The sequence below is a fragment of the Pundamilia nyererei genome, unplaced genomic scaffold (assembly GCF_000239375.1).
Source record: "Pundamilia nyererei isolate P.nyererei 1_Seehausen unplaced genomic scaffold, PunNye1.0 scaffold00017, whole genome shotgun sequence".
In the NCBI taxonomy this organism is placed as follows: Eukaryota; Metazoa; Chordata; class Actinopteri; order Cichliformes; family Cichlidae; genus Pundamilia; species Pundamilia nyererei.
Window position 1 is genome coordinate 5504032 of NW_005187418.1, and position 802 is coordinate 5504833.

Below are 802 nucleotides of genomic sequence, written 5' to 3' on the forward strand. Positions count from 1 at the left end.
TAAACAGATGAAGAAGAGCCTACATACCAAATGCACTGGTTTTTAGTTGGAACTATGAGATGTATTTGAGCTAATTTTTCTGTGTAAAACAGACCCAGTTGAAGGCCTGTAACACAGGCAAACGGGACAGTTTCCATTGATGTGTCTCTGCTTGAAAAAATACTTACAGTATAAACAACAGAAGTTTGGTTGAAGTTCAAGCGGTTGGTTTTGTTGGTGACTATCATGTTGATGAACAGCCACTCGTACTGTGTGTGCATCACTTCCCGAGACAACCGTGTGATCAAAGTGTTGTTTTCCTGGTAGTGTAACTGTATATCTTCATCTGAAATGAATATAAAAATAACTGTGACCAACTCAAACATGAAGAAATATGTTGTATATAATGTATATTGTACCTATATGATATCTGATGGTGTGAGTTCACCTAAACAAAACATGTTATGGACTCACCAGTGTGCAGGATAGACTTGAACGAAAGGTTGCAGCTCTGAATATCAAAGGGAAATTTGTAAACATGCATTTTGCAGGTGCTTAGCACAACCTGGTCATTTCTGAATTCAACCCAGCCAGCTGAGCTAATGCTGAGATAGGGACTCGGAGTAGCTTTGTCCTTCTCTGTCCTGTAAGAAAGCAAATATGGGACAAATGAGATCACTTGTAGTTTACCATTTTACAGACCATGAAAAACAAGTAACATTGTGGTGTGAGATGCAGTTTACAATGTAAAGCTCCAGGAGGCAAATCTAAAGATGTAATAAAAAACCCAACAAACACAAACTAGATCAATAGAACAATACAC

At 38.0% G+C, this 802-nt stretch overlaps 1 protein-coding gene across 1 annotated transcript in view; it reads right to left on the reverse strand.

Moving 5' to 3' along the window:
- Positions 1-802, reverse strand: part of lrrc59 (leucine rich repeat containing 59) — a 22939-nt gene that overhangs the window by 20982 nt on the left and 1155 nt on the right. Inside the window, exons 4-5 of the mRNA XM_013908953.1 lie at positions 454-623; positions 168-325 (exon numbers count right to left, since the gene is read on the reverse strand). Of these exons, the coding sequence (XP_013764407.1) occupies positions 168-325; positions 454-623 (328 nt within the window). The remainder of the gene's footprint in view (positions 1-167; positions 326-453; positions 624-802) is intronic.